General features: G+C 41.1%; 1 protein-coding gene across 1 annotated transcript in view; it reads right to left on the bottom strand.

The window, feature by feature from the left end:
- The window catches only part of STARD9 (StAR related lipid transfer domain containing 9), a 133,309-nt gene that overhangs the window by 4,314 nt on the left and 110,156 nt on the right, over nt 1-18,839 (bottom strand). Inside the window, exons 25-33 of the mRNA XM_082453057.1 lie at nt 18,530-18,727; nt 17,937-18,120; nt 17,436-17,573; nt 1,571-1,688; nt 1,321-1,442; nt 1,055-1,119; nt 681-883; nt 435-514; nt 32-190 (exon numbers count right to left, since the gene is read on the bottom strand). Coding sequence (XP_082309183.1) covers nt 32-190; nt 435-514; nt 681-883; nt 1,055-1,119; nt 1,321-1,442; nt 1,571-1,688; nt 17,436-17,573; nt 17,937-18,120; nt 18,530-18,727 — 1,267 coding nt within the window. The remainder of the gene's footprint in view (nt 1-31; nt 191-434; nt 515-680; nt 884-1,054; nt 1,120-1,320; nt 1,443-1,570; nt 1,689-17,435; nt 17,574-17,936; nt 18,121-18,529; nt 18,728-18,839) is intronic.

Here is an 18,839-nt window from a genome sequence, read left to right as displayed (position 1 = left end):
GCTGTGAGGCCAGCTGCACAAGGTGAATCACCTGGGCCAAGTAGATGACTCTGGTGATCTCCTTCCCTTCCACAGTGAGGGGCTGCAGGATCCAGGCACTGGGCAGGATCTCCCCTCGGACCATCTCCCTGCTGGGTCTCGGCATGGACGCATCATACACAGACTGAGCTGCCATGATAGACAGTTGCCCCTGGAAACAGAGCAATGTGAGTTCAGCCTACGTGATATGGGAGGGACAGGGACAAACAGGGACAGGTGCCAGTGCAGTCAGTACCGTGGAAGAAGGCAACACTGGGCCAGCCTTCAAGCCACCCCCACCCTGGCCCAACTTGCCCTCCTTCCCCCAGAGGACCTGATGCCCACAAAGATTGCTTCTCACAACACGCCAGTCCAAGTTCCTCCCACAACATCTTTACCACCAGCAAGGCAGGCACCTCTTTGGCTTCCACGCAGACACAACAGAAATCCCGTGGCTGCTTCAGTGCACACAGGGTGGTATTGCACACCAAATACACTGGAGGGGCAGGGATGCAGAAAGTCAGAAGGTACATGGACAGACCGAGTTCTGCCCTGTGACACCCCATCATTCCACAGCCTGACACCCTGCTGGACCTAGCCTGAGTACCCGGCCTCCCGAGAGCACTGCCTCTGACCCTGCTGCCTCTGTCCCCTGGGCTCACCCAGGTTGATGCTGTTGGTCACCCGCTGATGCAGCCTCGCTGTCTGGATGGGCTTGTGGTACAGGGGCCACAAGGTGGGGTCACTCACAGCTGCCCACACGTGAGACAGTGGCTGGGACACCACGCCAGCCCCCAGGAAGCCATGCCGGGTAGAAGAAAACACCTTGTAGTACAGTTGCACCTCCTGCTCCTCGCCCTGATGGCTGGGGGAGACACCAAGGGTGGGGAAGAGGAGGAGGGGATGAAATCTGGGTTCTGGAGTCACAGAGGAAGAGCTCACGGCGAGGGACTCAAGGAAGCCGGCGTGGAGAAGGGAAAGGAGGAGAGAAGGCGAGCAGGGCCACAGGGAGAAGACACTGTGCAAAGGAACTTACTTCCAGCCAGCTGCTGCCCGGCAGCTGAAGAGGTTGTTCAGATTATCTGAGCAAGCAGCCATTACCTGGGGACACAGTGACCACACCCAAATTAGTGGGCACGGTTGGTACAAAGCAGACTCTTGGATTAGTCCCTAAGGCCAGCATTTACTGAATTCCCCGCTTTTGTAAAGATAGAGAGCTGCTGAAGAAGCCCTCATCGGCCCTGTTCCTTCCCTCCTCTTTCTTCCTCCCCACCCAGCAGCGTCGGCTACAGGAAACCTCACATCAGCCATGGAGATGTCCACGATGTGCTTGGCCAAATCCTTGTAGTAGGAGGAGAAGGAGGTCCCCAGGCTGGACAGGCTGGACGGAGAACAGCAGCAACTGCCCAGGGAGGCTCTGCGGCCTACAATGAATAGGTGGAGGCTCTTGAGACGGCACGAGCGTCAGGGCCTCATGGCAGCAACGGCCTCCTGAGGGACAGTGGCTCCCCAGGATCTAGCAGACCTCAGCCCCAAAGTCCCCACCACTCACTGCAGGCTGAGGTTTTCCAGGCAGAGCTGGCCAGGTTCAGCTGACTGTTCCTCACTGCAGAGTGGCCCCACACCTCCCCTATCCAGGAGTCTCTGGAATCAGGCAAGTTTGTGTCCCCCTGCAGAAGAGAAGATGCTTAGGACCAGAGCAGAGGCAGAGAGAGAGCAGAGCACCAGAAAGCCAGGGCAGAATTATCTCCTCTGCCTCTGAACAGCACCAAACAGCTTTCAACATAAAGGCTCAAGTGAAAAGGTCTTCCCTGCTGGATGCCCTTGAGAAGTCAACTGCAATAGAAACCAGTCCCCTGGAGAGTTTCCTTGCCCTTCAAGCCACACGCTCAAGGTTGCTTGTAGGAGAGTTCCAACAGGGATCAGAATGAACTGGGACCTGAGACAATGGGGTACCAGGGGTCAGTGGGTGGGGCGCCCCCTGCCCCACTGCAGCAACAGGAATGAGGCCATTGCTGGAGCTCTGTTTAATGTGGGCAGCAAACAAAGCCCAACTGGGAGGTGGGAGGTGGGATGGGGAAGAAAAGTGACAGGCTGTGAGAAACGCTTGACCCTTGGCCCCAGCCCCAGGTACAGCAGCTAAGCCAAAGGTCCTAATTTGGAACCAAATGGGGATGATCCTCTGGATCTGCAATACAGCCACCACACCTTTACTACAAGCAGCTCCTCAATGACATGACCCTTGACCTCTGCTGGATCTAACAGGCACCCACTATCCTACCTCTATCATCGGTTCCTAGCCTAGTGCTACTTTAAAAAAAAGAAGTGAACAAAGATATTCTGTCTCCATCTTTACATCCTTTCTTCCTGCTGCAACATCCAAGTGGTCTCTCCTACTTCAGGCAGATTGAGATTTTGTGCCACCTTCTTAAGAACCTTTCACTACTGATCATCTCTTTCTTCACTTACTGCTTCCACCTCTCCCTCTTCACTAGATTCTTCATATCAGCATTTAAGCATGCAAAAATTTCTCCCACCTTTAAAAACTTTCCTCTACAGGCATCTTTGCTCTTTTGTCCTTTACAGATAAACTTGAAATGATTGTCACCGTTTGCCATCTCCCACCTCTTATACCCTTCTGAATGCACTCAAGTCTAGCCTTTGCTAGATCCATGTGCCTGGATGTGGTGAACAGGTCCCAGTCCTCATCTTACTGAGCATCTCCCTTTCACTTGCTTCCTGTATCCCTGGGATCTTGGCTTTCTATCTCTCTGGGTGTTCCTTCCCGGTTTCCTTTGTTGGCTCATCTCCCCCAAACATAAGTTGATTTATTGGGATTCTTTCAAGACTCGCACCTAGGCCCTCTTCTCACTCTATAATATACTCCTGTGTGATCCCATCTGTTCCCAGTGCTATACTGATGACTTCCAAAAGTAAATACGTGTGGATTAATCGATAAATATTGCTGAGACGACAGGGTCACCATCTGAAGAAAAGGTTACATCAGACCCATTTCATACATCTTGCCAAAACAAATTACTTATGCTTTGTGGCTCAAAAATATACAGGATGGGGGAGAATTTAATATTACTATGAGAAAATTTTTTTAAAAATTTAATGATCTCATAGTGCAGAAATGCCTTTATAAACAGGGCACAAACTCCAAAGGCCCTGAAAGAAAAGATTGATAAAAACTAGATTAACATATCATAAAAACAAACAACTAGGAAAAAACACTGGCCTCTCAAATGGCAAAAGGATAACTGTCTTAATATAAAGAAAGGCCACGGGGCTTCCCTGGTGGCGCAGTGGCTAAGAATCTGCCTGCCAATGCAGGGGACACGGATTCGAGCCCTGGTCTGGGAAGATCCCACATGCTGCGGAGCAACTAAGCCCGTGAGCCACAACTACTGAGCCTGCGCATCTGGAGCCTGTGCTCCGCAACAGGAGAGGCCGCGATGGTGAGAGGCCCGCACACCGCGATGAAGAGTGGCCCCCGCTCGCCGCAACTGGAGAAAGCCCTTGCACAGAAACGAAGACCCAACACAGCCAAAAATAAATATAAATAAATAAATTTTAAAAAAAAAGAAAGGCCACCAAAAACAAAAGGAGAACAACCTAACAGAAATGGACCCATTACACTGGCAGGCAGAGCAAAAAGCCAAAGGGCTCTTAAATATCTGAAAAGGCACTCCATCTCAGACACAAGAGAATTGCAAATTAAAGCTAAAATGAAATACTATTTTATGCCTATGAGATTCACAAAGATTGAAGGAAAAAACCCTTAATAAACACTGTTAAGCAGAAATGTGGGTAAGTAGGCACTTATATATTGTTATTTGAGAGTGTAAATAGGTATATTTTGAAAATATTCATCACATATTTTAAATTAAAAACACATATATCCTATGACACCTAGCAATCCTGCTTCTAGGTATTTAATCTACAGATATTATTTCATTTAAGTGGCAATAAACATTTTCAAATATGAACTCAGAGAACCTAGAGAATATAGTGCCCTTGATCTTTCTTGAAGAAATTACAAGAAGAAGAATTACTAGGGTAGAAAAAAGAATGTATGCCAAAGAACTGCAAATGAGCAGAGTCCATTTGATCTAGCACAAGAACTAGAACTCTGAATACAAACACTGTAAACAGTATAGAAATACTGTAACAAAAGGTAATGAGAAAAAATGAGAGAAGGTGGAAATACACTGATTTCCTCATGGTTTACAGCCAGGGTGAAAAGAAAACTGCTAAATCAAGAAATAAAGACTATTTAAATATATATAAGTGATGATGAAAAGAAAGGAAAAAAAAGGCTTCCAAATTACCAGAAAGAAGACACATATACACCCCCAAAGCAAGGAAAACACAGACCACAAATGAAGATAAACAAGATTTTTAGAAGCCAATGGAATATTCATGACCAAAACCCTCAAATATAAAAAACAGAAATTGTACTTTCTCTGAAATCATACATTCTCTCAACACATGGCAAACTTGAATATTAATAACAGGGCTTCCCTGGTGGCGCAGTGGTTAAGAATGCACCTGCCAATGCAGGGGACACGGGTCTGAGCCCTGGTCTGGGAAGATCCCACATGCCGCAGAACAGCTAAGCCCGTGCACCACAACTACTGAGCCTGTGCTCTAGAGCCTGTGAGCCACAACTACTGAAGCCTGAGTGCCTAGAGCCCGTGCTCCGCAACAAGAGAAGCCACCGTAATGAGAAGCCTACACACCGTGATGAAGAGTAGCCCCCACTCGCTGCAACTAAAGAAAGCCCACGCAGCAACGAAGACCCAACGCAGTCATAAATGAATAAATAGAAATAAAGTTCCCTTAAAAAGAAAAATAACAAAATCAGAAAACACGAGGACCTTTCTACCAAAAAGTTTTTAAAAACTCTTAACAACAATTGGGTAAAGAAGAAATACAAACTGAAATTTCAAAATTACTATAAAGCAAAGATTATATACAGATATATATATACATATATATATATATATATATATCTCACAACTTGTGGGATACAACTAAAGCAGTGCTCAGAGGGAAAGTTTTAACTTCAGATATTTACATCTATGAAAAAGAATAAAAATAAATGAATATTATGAACAACTACATGCCAACAATTAGATAACTCAGATGAAATGGACAAGTTCCTAAAAAGACACAAACTACTGAAACTGATTCAAGAAGAAATGGAAAATCTGAATAGACATTTAATAAGTAAATTTAGTAATCAAAAAATGGAAAAAATTCCCACAAAGAAAATTTCAAGATGGGATAGCTTCATTAGTGAAATCTACGATGCATTTAGAGAAGAATTAACACCAGTCCTTCACAGTTCTTCCAAAAATAGAGGAGGGAACACTTCTCAACTCATTCTGTGAGGCCAAGATTACCCTGATAAAACCAAAGACATCAAGTAAACTACAGACCAATATCCCTGTGCATTTAAACAAATAAATCCTCAGCAAAATAACTAGTAAACTGAGTCTAGCGACATATAAAGAGGATATATACCATGACCAAGTGGGATTTATCCCAGGAACACAAAGTTAGTTCAACATAGAAAAATCAATGTAATATATTAATAGAACAAAGGAAAACACCCACATGATCATCTCAATAGATGCAGGAAAAAGTATTTAAATCCAACACCCTTTCATGATAAAAACACTCAATAAGCTAGGACTACAAGGAAATTTCCTCAACTTGATAAAGATTATGTACGAAAACCCCACAGCTAACATACTTAATAGTAAAAAACTGGATGGTTTTCTCCTAAAATCAGTAACAAGACAAGAATGTCTGCTCTCACCACTTCTATTTAACATGGTACTCAAGATTCTAGCCAGGGCAGTTAGGCAAGAAAACAACAACAACAACAAAAGATAGGATATTCTATATACAAGGTCATATCACCTAAGGAATCTAATAAAAAATAAAGAAGACCTGAATAAATGAAAAGATATCCCATGTTCATGAATTGAAAGACTTAATACTGTTCAGATAGCAACCCTCCCCAAATTGATCTACAGGTTCAATGCAATCCCAATCAAAATCCCAGCTGACTTCTTTTCAGAAATTGAAAAGATTATCCCTAAAATTCGTGTGTACAGTCAAGGGACCCAGAATAGTCAAAACAATCTTGAAAAAGAACAAAGTTGGAAGACATATACTTCCTGATTTCAAAATCTACCACAAACCTAAACAGTTATCAAGACAGTGTGGTATTGGCCTAAGAATAGATATATAATTCAATGGAATGGAATTAAGAGTCCAGAAATAAATCCACACATCTATGGTCAGTTAATCTTTGACTAGGGTGCTGAGACAATTCAATGGGAGAAAAGACTATCTGTCTGAACAAATGGTGCTGGGACAACTGGATATCCACATGCAAAAGAAAGAAATTTGATCCCTAATTCTCACTATATACAAAAATTGATTCAAAACAGATCAAAGGCCCAAATGTAGGAACTAAAACTATACAACTACTAAAAGAAAATATAGGCATAATCTTTATGACCTTGGATTGAGCAAGAGTGTCTTAGATATGAAACCAAAAGCACAAGCAACAAAAGAAAAAAATAAAGTAGACATGATCAAAATTTATAACATTGTGCTTCAAATGACATCATCAGGAAAGTGAAAAAACATACAAAATAAAGAAACTTTTTATAAATCATATAACTGATAAGGGACTTATACTAGAATATATAAAGAACTCTTTGCCTTAATAATAAAAAGACAACCCAATTAGAAAATGGACAAAAGATATGAAAAGACATTGCTCTAAAAAAATTTATAAATTTATAATAAGCACATGAAAAGTTCAACACCATTAACCATCAGGATGATGCAAACGATGAGGTACCACATGACATCCCACTGGGATGAATATAATTTAAAAGATGAATAATAACAAATGTTCGCTAGGATGTGGAGAAATACATTGTTTATACACTGTTGATGGGACTGCAGAATAGTGCAGCTACTTTGAAAAACAGTCTGGCAGTTTTTCAAGAAACAGAGTTACCCTATGATCTCAGTCCAACTCCTAGGTAAAACCCAAGAGAAGTGAAAACACGTCCACACAAAAACTTGTACATCAATGTTCACAGGAGCATTATTCATAACAGGCAAAAAGTGGGAACAACCTAAATGACCATCAACTGATGGACAAATAAATGTGATAGTCACACAATGTGATATTATTAGCCATAAAAAGGAATGAAATTCTGATACATGCTACAAGTGGATGAACCCTTGTTGTGGGGTGAGTTATTGTCCTCCAAAAATGATATGTTGAAGTCCTAACTCCTGCTGTCTGTAAGTGTAACTTTATTTGGAAATAGGGTCTTTGCAGATGCAATCAAGTTACTATGAGGTCCCACTGGATTAGAGTGGGCCATACATCCAATGACTGGTGTCCTTATAAGAAGGCCACACGAAGACACACAGACACACAGGGAGAAGCCACGTGATGCCAAAGGCAAAGGCTGGAGTGATACAGTTACAAGCCAAGGAATGCCAAGGAAGAGGGATGTTTATAGCCATACAATCTTACCTCAGGAAACAAGAAAAATCTCAAATAAACAACCTAACCTTACACCTAAAGCAACGAGAGAAAGAAGAACAAACAAAACCCAAAGTTACTAGAAGGAAAGAAATCATAAAGATGAGAGCAGAAATAAATGAAATAGAGATGAAGAAAACAATAGAAAAGATCAATGAAACTAAAAGCTGGTTCTTTGAAAAGATAAACAAAAATGATAAACGTTTAGCCGGACTCATCAAGAAAAAAAGGGAAAAGGCTCAAATCAATAAAATTAGAAATGAAAAACAAGTTAAAGGGACTTCGCTGGTGGTGCAGTGGTTAAGAATCCACCTGCCAATGCAGGGGACACAGGTTTGAGCCCTGGTCTGGGAAGATCCCACATGCCGTGGAGCAACTAAGCCCGTGTACCACGACTACTGAGCCTGCGCTCTAGTGCCTGAGCCACAACTACTGAGCCTGTGCACCTAGAGCCTGTGCTCCGCAACAAGAGTAGCCACCGCAATGAGAAACCCGCACACCGCAACGAAGAGTAGCCCCCACTTCCCGCAACTAGAGAAAGCCCACGTGCAACACAGCAACGAAGACCCAATGCAGCCAAAAATAAATTAATTGATTAAAAAAAAAGAAGTTACAACTAACTCCAGAGAAATACAAAGGATCATAAGAGACTACTACAAGGAACTATATGCCAGAAAAATGGACAACCTAGAAGAAACGGACAAATTCTTAGAAAGATACAATCTTCCAAGACTGAACCAGGAAGAAACAGAAAATATGAGCAGACCAATCACAATTACTGAAATTGAAACTGGGATTAAAAAACTCCCAACAAACAGAAGTCCAGGACCAGATGGCTTCACAGACGAATTCTATCAAACGTTTAGGGAAGAATTAACACCTATCCTTCTGAAACTATTCTAAACAATTGCAGAGGAAGGAACATTCCCAAACTCATTCTATGAGGGCACCATCACCCTGATACCGAAACCAAAGACAACACAAAAAAAGAAAATTACACGCCAATATCACTGATGAACATAGATGCAAAAATCCTCAACAAATACTAGCACACTGAATCCAACAATAGAATTGTAAAAGGATCATACACCATGATCAAGTGGGATTTATCCCAGGGATGCAAGGATTTTTCAATATCTACAAATCAATCAGTGTGATATACCACATTAACAACTTAAAGAGTAAAAACCATATTATCATCTCAATAGATGCAGAAAAAGCTTTTGACAAAATTCAACCCCATTTATGATAAAAACTCTCCAGAAAGTGGGCAAAGAGGGAACCTACCTCAACATAGTAAAGGCCATATATGGCAAACCCACAGCTAACATCATAATCAATGGTGAAAAGCTGAAAGCACTTCCTCTAAGATCAGGAACAAGACAAGGATGTCCACTCCCACCACTCTTACTCAACATAGTTGTGGAAGTCCTAGCCATGGCAATCAGAGAAGAAAAAGAAATAAAAGGAATCCAAATTGGAAAAGAAGAAGTAAAACTCACGGTTTGCAGATAACATGATACTATACATAGGAAATCCTAAACATGCTACCAAAAAACTACTAGAGCTCATCAATGAATTTGGTAACGTTGCAGGATACAACATTAATACATGGAAATCTGCTGCATTTCTATACACTAACAACGAAAGATCATAAAGGGAAATTAAGGAAACACTCCCATTTACCACTGCAACAAAAAGAATAAAATACCTAGGAATATACCTACCTAAGGAGACAAAAGACCTGTACTCCAAAAACTATAAGATGCTGATGAAAGAAATCGAAGATGACACAAACAGATGGAAAGATATACTGTGTTCTTGGAAGAATCAATACTGTCAAAATGACTATACTACCCAAGGCAATCTACAAATTCAATGCAATCCCTATCAAACTACCAATGGCATTTTTCACAGAACTAGAACATGAAATTTTAAAATTTGTATGGAAACATAAAAGACCCCAAATAGCCAAAGCAATCCTGAGAAAGAAAAACTGAATTGGAAGAATCGGGTTCCCTGACGTCAAACTATACTACAAAGCTACAGTAATCAAAACAGTACAGTACTGGCACAAAAACAAATATAGATCAATGGAACAGGAGAGAAAGCCCAGAAATAAACCCATGCACCGACCAGAGCCTACCATCAAGCCTCTACCACCAGAGGGCAGACAGCAGAAGCAAGAAAAACTACAATCCTGCAGCCTGTGGAACAAAAACCACATTCACAGAAAGATAGACAAGATGAAAAGGCAGAGGGCTATATACCAGATGAAGGAACAAGATAAAACCCCAGAAAAACAACTAAATGAACTGGAGATAGGCAACCTTCCAGAAAAAGAATTCAGAAGAATGATAGTGAAGATGATCCAGGACCTTGGAATAAAAATGGAGGCAAAGACTGAGAAGATGCAAGAAATGATTAACAAAGACCTAGAAGAATTAAAGAACAAACAAACAGAGATGAACAATACAGTAACTGAAATGAAAACTATACTAGAAGGAATCAATAGCAGAATAACTGAGGCAGAAGAATGGAAAAGTGACCTGGAAGACAGAATGGTGGAATTTACTGCTGCGGAACAGAATAAAGAAAAAAGAATGAAAAGAAATGAAACCAAAGACATTGTCATTGTCATTGTTAGAGCCTAAGAGACCTCTGGGACAACATTAAATGCAACAACATTCACATTATAGGGGTCCCAAAAGGAGAAGAGAGAGAGAAAGGACAAGAGAAAATATTGAAGAGATTTTAGTCAAAAACTTCCCTAACATGGGAAAGGAAAGAGCCACCTAAGTCCAGGAAGCACAGAGAGTCCCATACAGGATAAACCCAAGGAGAAACACGCCGAGACACATAGTAATCAAATTGGCAAAAGTTAAAGACAAAGAAAAATTATTGAAAGCAGCAAGGGAAAAACCACAAATAACATACAAGGGAACTCCCATAAGGTTAACAGCTGATTTCTCAGCAGAAACTCTACAAGCCAGAAGGGAGTGGCATGATATACTTAAAGTGATGAAAAGGAAGAACCTACAACCAATATTACTCTAGCCGGCAAGGATCTCATTTAGATTTGATGGAGAAATCAAAAGCTTTACAGACAAGCAAAAGCTAAGAGAATTCAGCACCACCAAACCAGCTCTAAAACAAAGCCTAAGGAACTTCTCTAAGTGGGAAACACAAGAGAAGAAAAGGACCTACAAAAACAAACCCAAAACAATTCAGAAAATGGTCATAGGAACATACATATCAATAATTACCTTAAACGTGAATGGATTAAATGCTCCAACCAAAAGACACAGGCTTGCTGAATGGATACAAAAACAAGACCCATATATATGCTGTCTACAAGAGACCCACTTCAGACCTAGGGACACATATAGACTGAAAGTGAGGGGATGGAAAAAGATATTCCATGCAAATGGAAATCAAAAGAAAGCTAGAGTACTAATACTCATATCAGAAAAAATAGACTTTAAAATAAAGAATGTTACAAGAGACAAGGAAGGACACTACATAATGATCAAGGGATCAATCCAAGAAGAAGATATAACAATTATAAATATATATGCACCCAACATAGGAGCACCTCAATACATAACGCAACTGCTAACAGCTATAAAAGAGGAAATTGACAGTAACACAATAATAGTGGGGGACTTTAACACCTCACTTACACCAATGGACAGATCATCCAAAATGAAAATAAATAAGGAAACAGAACCTTTAAATGACACAATAGACCAGATAGATTTAATTGATATTTATAGGACATTCCATCCAAAAACAGCAGATTACACTTTCTTCTCAAGTGCGCACGGAACATTCTCCAGGATAGATCATATCTTGGGTCACAAATCAAGCCTCAGTAAATTTAAGAAAATTGAAATCATATCAAGCATCTTTTCTGACCACAACGCTATGAGATTAGAAATCAATTACAGGGGAAAAAACGTAAAAAACACAAACTCATGGAGGCTAAACAATATGTTACTAAATAACCAAGAGATCACTGAAGAAATCAAAGAGGAAATCAAAAAATACCTAGAGACAAATGACAATGAAAACACGATGACCCAAAACCTATGGGATGCAGCATAAGCAGTTCTGAGAGGGAAGTTTATAGCTATACAAGCCTACCTAAAGAAACAAGAAAAATCTCAAGTAAACAATCTAACCTTACACCTAAAGAAACTAGAGAAAGAAGAACAAACAAAACCCAAAGTTAGGAGAAGGAAAGAAATCATAAAGATCAGAGCGGAAATAAATGAAATAGAAACAAAGAAAACAATAGCAAAGATCAATAAAACTAAAAGCTGGTTCTTTGAGAAGATAAACAAAATTGATAAACCATTAGCCAGACTCATCAAGAAAAAGAGGGAGAGGACTCAAATCAATAAAATCAGAAATGAAAAAGGAGAAGTTACAACGGACACCGCAGAAATACAAAGCATCCTAAGAGATTACTACAAGCAACTCTATGCCAATAAAATGTACAACCTGGAAGAAATGGACAAATTCTTAGAAAGGTATAACCTTCCAAGACTGAACCAGGAAGAAATCGAAAATATGAACAGACCAATCACAAGTAATGAAATTGAAACTGTGATTAAAAATCTTCCAACAAACAAAAGTCCAGGACCAGATGGCTTCACAGGTGAATTCCATCAAACATTTAGAGAAGAGCTAACACCCATTCTTCTCAAACTCTTCCAAAAAATTGCAGAGGGAGGAACACTCCCAAATTCATTCTATGAGGCCACCATCACCCTGATACCCAAACCAGACAAAGATACTACACAAAAAGAAAGTTACAGACCAATATCACTGATGAATATAGATGCAAAAATCCTCAACAAAATACTAGCAAACAGAATCCAACAACACATTAAAAGGATCATACACCACGATCAAGTGGGATTTATCTCAGGGATGCAAGGATTCTTCAATATATGCAAATCAATCAATGTGATACACCATATTAACAAACTGAAGAATAAAAACCATATGATCATCTCAATAGATGCAGAAAAAGCTTCTGACAAAATTCAACACCCATTTATGATAAAAACTCTCCAGAAAATGGGCATAGAGGGAACCTACATCAACATAATAAAGGCCATATATGACAAAGCCACAGCAAATATCATTCTCAATGGTGAAAAACTGAAAGCATTTCCTCTAAGATCAGGAATGAGACAAGGATGTCCACTCTCACCACTATTATTCAACATAGTTTTGGAAGTCCTAGCCACAACAGTCAGAGAAGAAAAAAAAAAGGAATACAAATTGGAAAAGAAGAAGTAAAACTGTCACTGTTTGCAGATGACATGATACTATACATAGAGAATCCTAAAAATGTCACCAGAAAACTCCTAGAGCTAATCAATGAATTTGGTAAAGTTGCAGGATACAAAATTAATGCACAGAAATCTCTTGCATTCCTATACACTAATGATGAAAAATCTGAAAGAGAAATTATGGAAACACTCCCATTTACCATTGCAACAAAAAGAATAAAATACCTAGGAATAAACCTACCTAGGGAGACAAAAGACCTGTATGCAGAAAACTATAGGACACTGATGAAAGAAATTAAAGATGATACCAACAGATGGAGAGATATACCATGTTCTTGGATTGGAAGAATCAACATTGTGAAAATGACTATACTACCCAAAGCAATCTACAGATTCAATGCAATCCCTATCAAATTACCAATGGCATTTTTTACGGAACTAGAACAAAGCATCTTAAAATCTGTATGGAGACACAAAAGACCCCGAATAGCCAAAGCAGTCTTGAGGGAATAAAACAGAGCTGGAGGAATCAGACTCCCTGACTTCAGACTATACTACAAAGCTACAGTAATCAAGACAATATGGTACTGGCACAAAAACAGAAACATAGATCAATGGAACAGGATAGAAAGCCCAGAGATAAACCCACACACCTATGGTCAACTAATCTATGACAAAGGAGGCAAAGATATACAATGGAGAAAAGACAGTCTCTTCAATAAGTGGGGCTGGGAAAACTGGACAGCTACATGTAAAAGAATGAAATTAGAATACTCCCTAACACCATACACAAAAATAAACTCAAAATAGATTAGAGACCTAAATGTAAGACTGGACACTATAAAACTCTTAGAGGAAAACATAGGAAGAACACTCTTTGACATAAATCACAGCAAGATCTTTTTTGATCCACCTCCTAGAGTAATGGAAATAAAAACAAAAATAAACAAATGGGACCTAATGAAACTTCAAAGCTTTTGCGCAGCAAAGGAAACCATAAAAAAGACGAAAAGACAACCCTCAGAATGGGAGAAAATATTTGCAAACGAATCAACGGACAAAGGATTAATCTCCAAAATATATAAACAGCTCATGCAGCTCAATATTAAAGAAACAAACAACCCAATCCAAAAATGGGCAGAAGACCTAAATAGACATTTCTCCAAAGAAGACATACAGATGGCCACAAAGCACATGAAAAGATGCTCAACATCACTAATTATTAGAGAAATGCAAATCAAAACTACAATGAGGTATCACCTCACACCAGTTAGAATGGGCATCATCAGAAAATCTACAAACAACAAATGCTGGAGAGGGTGTGGAGAAAAGGGAACCCTCTTGCACTGTTGGTGGGAATGTAAATCGATACAGCCACTATGGAGAACAATATGGAGGTTCCTTAAAAAACTAAAAATAGAATTACCATATGACCCAGCAATCCCACTACTGGGCATATACCCAGAGAAAACTGTAATTCAAAAAGACACATGCACCCCAATGTTCATTGCAGCACTATTTACAATAGCCAGGTCATGGAAGCAACCTAAATGCCCATCGACAGACGAATGGATAAAGTAGTTGTGGTACATATATACAATGGAATATTACTCAGCCATAAAAAGGAACGAAATCGAGTCATTTGTTGAGACGTGGATGGATCTAGAGACTGTCATACAGAGTGAAGTAAGTTAGAAAGAGAAAAACAAATATCGTATATTAACGCATGTATGTGGAACCTAGAAAAATGGTACAGATGAACCAGGTTGCAGGGCAGAAGTTGAGTCACAGATGTAGAGAACAAACGTATGGACATGGACACCAAGGGGGAAAACTGTGGTGGGGTGGGGATGGTGGTGTGCTGAACTGGGCAATTGGGATTGACATGTATACAGTGATGTGTATAAAATTGATGACTGATTAATAAAAAAAACAAAAACAAAAAACCCATGCACCTGTGGTTAATTAACCTACGACAAAGGAGGCAAGAATATACAGTGGAGAAAAGACAGTCTCTTCTATAAGTGGTGCTGGAAAAACTGGAGAGCTATAGGTAAAATAATGAAATTAGAACATTCTCTAACACCATACAGAAAAATAAATCAAAGCGAATTAAAGACCTAAATTTAAGACTGGATACTATAAAACTCTTAGAGGAAAACACAGGCAGAACACTCTTTGACATAAATTGCAGCAATATCTTTTTGGATCCACCTCCCAGAGTAATGAAAATAAAAACAAAAATAAACAAATGGTAGCTAATTAAACTTAAAAGCTTTTGCACAGCAAAGGAAACCATAAGAAACGAAAAGAAAACCCACAGAATGGGAGAAAATATTTGCAAAGAAAGAGACTGAGAAGGGATTAAGCTTCAAAATATACAAACAGCTCACGCAGCTCAATATCAGAAAAAACAAACAACCCAATCAAAAAATGGGCAGAAGATCTAAACAGACATTTCTCCAAAGAAGACATACAGATGGCCATAAAGCACATGAAAAGATGCTCAATATAGATAATTATTAGAGAAATGCAAATCAAAACTACAAGGAGGTATCACCTCCCACCAGTCAGAATGGCCATTATCCAAAAGTCTATGAATAACAAGTGCTGGAGAAGGTATGGAGAAAAAGGAACCCTCCTACATTGTTGGTGGGAATATAAATTGGTACAACCACTACGGAGAACAGTATGGAGGTTCCTTAAAAAACTAAAAATAGAACTACCATATGATCCAGCAATCCCACTCCTGGGCATATATCTGGAGAAAACCATAATTTGAAAATATACACATACCCCAATGTTCATTGCAGCACTATTTACAATAGCCAAGACATGGAAGCAACCTAAATGTCCATCGACAGATGAATGGATCAAGAAGATGTGGTACATATATACAATGGAATATTACTCAGCCATAAAAAAGAATGAAATAATGCCATTTTCAGCAATACGGATGGACCTAGAGATTATCATACTAAGTGAAGTAAGTCAGACAGAGAAAGACAAATATCATATGATATCACTTTATGTTTGCAATCCAAAAAGATGATACAAATGAACTTATTTACAAAACAGAAAGAGACTCCCAGACTTTGAAAACAAACTTATGTTTACCAAAGGGGAAAGGTGGGGCAGGGGGGAAGGATAAAGTAGGAGGTTGGGATTAACATACACACGCTACTATATATAAAATAGATAATCAACAAGGACCTGTCGTATAGCACAGGGAACTCTACTCAATATTCTGTAATAACCTATATGGGAAAAGAATCTGAAAAAGAATGATATGTATAACTGAACCACTTTGCTGTACACCTGAAACTAACACAACATTGTAAATCAACTATACCCCAACATAAAACAAAAATTAAATTAAAAAAAGAATACACTACAGGGTCAGAAAAAGAAGAATAATGGGAACAACAAGGTCCTACTGTATAGCACAGGGAACTGTATTCAATATTCTATGATAAACCATAATGAAAAAGCATATAAAAAAAGGAATGTACATATATGTATAACTGAATCACTTTGCTACACAGCAGAAATTAACGCAACATTGTAAATCAACTGTATTTCAGTAAAAAATAATGATAATCTAAAAAAAAGAAGAGTAATGAGTAGGAGAATATATTATAAGCCTTGGTACAAGAAAAGATGACATCTTAAACTGGTGAGACAAAGAGGAACTGTCTAGATGAACTATCTAACAAGCACGATAGGGTTAACTAGATAACCGTCGGGAAGAATAAAGTTGGATCCACACCTCATACTGTATATGCATTCCAAACGGAGCAAAGACTTATATATGAAAAATAAAGCCACACAAGTTCTAGAAGAAACTACAAGAAAAATTATTTATAACTTTGGAATGGAGAATGTATTTCTAATTGTGAGTCAGAACATAGACACTATAAAAGGAAAACTGATAAAACTTTCTGAATGGCTCCAAACACAAGAAGCAAAGCCAAAAGAGAATGAAAAACTAGGGGAAAAAATTTCTAATTCCTATCAGGCAAAGGGCTATCTTGCTAATATATGAAGAACTCCTTGAAACTAGTAAGGAAAAAAAAGGAGATAAATGAGCAAAGGATATGAACAGACCGCCCAGCAAAAGTCCAAACATTTGGTAACACATTGGTGAGGGTGTGGGGGTAGATTCACTCTCTCCCCCTGCTGGTCGGGTCAGGGGGAGTATAAAGCAGGACATCTGTGAGGGGAAGCCTGCCAATACCTATCAGTTTCAAATGCCCATATCTTTGTACAAGTCCACTTCTGGGAATTTACCCCACAGGTATATGTGCACATGTATGAAATGATACATGCACAAAGCACTGTTTACAACAGCAAAAGACTGAAAACATGGAGAACATGGGAGACAAAAACCACAGGGAAGACAAAGGCCATCATACAGGAGAAGGGCTCATGTCAGCAGTGGCCTCCAGGAGGCAGAACTTCCTCCCAAACTCTTGCCACAGCACTCCCGGCCCGATTCATGCTTGCATTTGCCTACTCACAACACTGTCTGGGGACTGGAGCTGGCCTGGCAAGGCCGGGCTGCTATTGTAGCCAGAGGTGACACCAGAGGAGAGGCTTCCATTGGAGCTGCTGCACCAAGAGCTGGAGGTGGCCAGGGTATGTAGCTTTTCTTCTTCCTGGGAAGGACAGATTACTGTCAACCAGCTTCAGGCACCCTCACTTCCCACCCTCACTTTCGCCCCTTCTCACCTCCCCAGTTCCCATCACCTCCCACTGCCTCCTATCTCAGCCTCATACCCTCATGCCTCCCCCATCCCCACCCCAACTATATACCCAAGCCACCTCCTCCCAAACTCTGGCCCAGGGACAGCAGCTGGTCTGATGAGGATGGCATGAAAATAGAGAGTGAAGCAGCTTTGAGCTGGCACCAGGGGCCCGACGCCCTCCTCCAAATTCTACGTCCCAAGACTCAGAGGCAGCCCTGGTCTGCCCCGGGCTCCGAGCCTACCCTGAAATCAGAGGCTTGCCCCACTCCCCACCCGCAGCAGCTGGGAGACGATCTGCTGGCGGATTCTCAGCTTTTCCTGTTCAGTCTGCTCCCGCAGTCGGGCCCGGGCCCGGGCAATCTCCACCTTGGCCTCCTCACGGGCCCGCTGGTATTCTCGTAGCATCAGCTCTATGTCAGAGGGTGGGTGAGGAGACCTTGACGCTGATCCTGGGCTCCTGGGGAAGATCAGAGGGTTGGAGAGATGCCTTCTAACATGGTGAGTGGGCCATGGCCCAGACCCGCTCAACACCACCTTCCTGAAGGACCCATCCTCTCTTTGCCCCCAGGGCCTTCGGGTGTGGTCTTACGAACACCCTGAGGCTCAGGCCTGCAGTCTTACAGAGCATAGCTCCTCTATCCACCCCCACCCAGTCCGCTGCTCCCTCCCACACCCTCCTCTTTCCCTTTGCCTCAGTCTCCACAGCCGCCTCCGACTGTCCACAGTCACGTAGGACCCACTCCTGGAATCGCTCCTGGCAAAGGAAGCTGCAGCCTCCGGTGTCCAGGACGCTCAAATCCAGGCCCTGCTCCCCACACTCGCCCCACACAGAGCCTGCTCCCCACAGGGTTCTGGGTCCACCGTACCTGGTGGTCTCCACAACATCCTTCCTCAGCTGCTGCAGGTATTCTCGGCGCCTGCTGGGCAAGTCAAAGGCCCAGGTGGGGAGATCCCGGTTGGATGGGAAGCTCAGTTGTTTCTGGGGGCTGAGGCTTCGCGTCCGGCGGAAGTTCTGAAGTCGTTCAGCCCGTTCCCTCCGGAGGCTGTGTGTGGTGCGTTCTGGCCTGAGAAAGAACATGAGTGAGGCACTGAACCTGACCCTGACTGCCCTTCTCCATCTCCAGACCTATCTCTGACCCCCGGAAGGTCACAGAGCTGAGCCGGGAGGAGGAACAG

Source organism: Balaenoptera physalus (assembly GCF_965194825.1).
Source record: "Balaenoptera physalus genome assembly, chromosome: 2".
Classification (NCBI taxonomy): domain Eukaryota; kingdom Metazoa; phylum Chordata; class Mammalia; order Artiodactyla; family Balaenopteridae; genus Balaenoptera; species Balaenoptera physalus.
The sequence above is the reverse complement of the archived record's forward strand: the minus strand, read 5'-3'. Positions and strand labels throughout refer to the sequence as shown.